At 38.7% G+C, this 1,560-nt stretch overlaps 1 protein-coding gene across 1 annotated transcript in view; it reads left to right on the top strand.

Annotated features, from left to right (window-relative positions):
• The window catches only part of LOC106883782 (tubulin alpha-2 chain), a 6,039-nt gene that overhangs the window by 3,466 nt on the left and 1,013 nt on the right, over positions 1 to 1,560 (top strand). The window contains exons 2-3 of the mRNA XM_014934914.2: positions 27 to 243; positions 727 to 1,556. Of these exons, the coding sequence (XP_014790400.2) occupies positions 27 to 243; positions 727 to 1,556 (1,047 nt within the window). The remainder of the gene's footprint in view (positions 1 to 26; positions 244 to 726; positions 1,557 to 1,560) is intronic.

The raw sequence follows: 1,560 nt of genomic DNA, 5'->3' as shown, positions 1-1,560 counted from the left end.
ACTCCTTTTTTTTTTTTTTTTTTCAGAGAGAATGTATCAGCATTCACATAGGACAAGCTGGTGTCCAAATTGGTAACGCTTGCTGGGAGCTCTATTGCCTTGAACATGGAATCCAACCAAATGGTCAAGTATCATTTAAATCTTCTGGTCGTAATGATTCGTCTAGTACGTTCTTTCATGAAATAGGCTCTGGGAAGCGAGTCCCCAGAGCCATATTCATTGATTTGGAGCCCACAGTTGTTGGTAAGTATAAACGTTTCACAATTGTATTTGCAACGAATAGACCTGCCGTGCATTTAATGTTCTGGTTCATCAATCTTTTGTGTTTTTCTGTGTTGGAAAAAGCTCGGAGATTTGTGATGAAGCAGTGGTTCCTTTTTTACTGCTATATTACCGAAAGTCGTTTTCTTAAATATTGGAAAATATTTCAAAATTCTGTTGTGCAACAGAACTGTTCACGGCAGCAAAATGTGTCGACTATAAAATCGGTTAAATGTGAGTGGAATAGTGAGTGTTTATGTATCTGTTGTTTGAATGTAAGTATTGTTAGCAGTATATTCTGAGGAATGTCGTGCATGGAATTATTCTGTTGAACTGATAAAGCAAGTTATACGTAACTGTTTGATAGATCTCTGCATTTTATGCTCTTCTGATATAAGAAAAATCTTTCAATTATTATATTGCTGGTTTGATATGATGTGATTATTGCTCAATCTTATTTTCCAGATCAAATACGCGTTGGAAAATACAGCCAGTTATTTCACCCGAACCAACTCATCAGTGGTAAAGAGGATGCAGCCAACAATTATGCCAGGGGTCACTACACTGTTGGCAAGGAAATCATTGATTTGGTCTGTGACCAAATTCATAAAATGACTGAACAATGCTCTGGCCTCCAAGGCTTTTTGATTTTTCATAGTTTCGGTGGCGGTACTGGTTCTGGTTTTACGTCTCTGTTAATGGAGCGTCTGAGTGTTGACTTTGGTAAAAAGACAAAGCTTCAATTTTCAGTCTATCCGGCACCACGAATTTCTACAGCTGTAGTAGAACCCTACAATTCTGTCTTGACCACTCACACAACACTAGAGCATTGTGATTGCGCTTTCATGGTCGACAATGAAGCAATTTATGATATCTGTAAAAAGCATTTAGATGTTGGGTATCCAACATATATGAACCTTAATCGTCCCATTGCTCAAGTAGTGAGCTCTATTACTGCTTCTTTAAGGTTTGATGGGTCCCTTAATGTTGATTTAACAGAGTTTCAAACCAACCTGGTACCTTATCCACGTATTCATTTCCCGTTGATTACGTATGCACCTATAATATCGGTTGAGAAAGCGTACCACGAGCAGTTAACTGTTTCTGAAATAACAAATGCGTGCTTTGAAACTGGTAACCAGATGGTTAAATGTGACCCTCGTCGTGGCAAGTACATGGCTTGCTGTCTGTTGTACCGAGGTGACGTGGTCTCGAAAGATGTTAACGCAGCTATTGCAGCAATTAAAATGAAAAAATCCATCCAGTTTGTGGATTGGTGCCCAACAGGGTTTAAAGTTG

This window comes from Octopus bimaculoides, chromosome 11, assembly GCF_001194135.2.
Source record: "Octopus bimaculoides isolate UCB-OBI-ISO-001 chromosome 11, ASM119413v2, whole genome shotgun sequence".
Classification (NCBI taxonomy): Eukaryota; Metazoa; Mollusca; class Cephalopoda; order Octopoda; family Octopodidae; genus Octopus; species Octopus bimaculoides.
The sequence above is the reverse complement of the archived record's forward strand: the minus strand, read 5'-3'. Positions and strand labels throughout refer to the sequence as shown.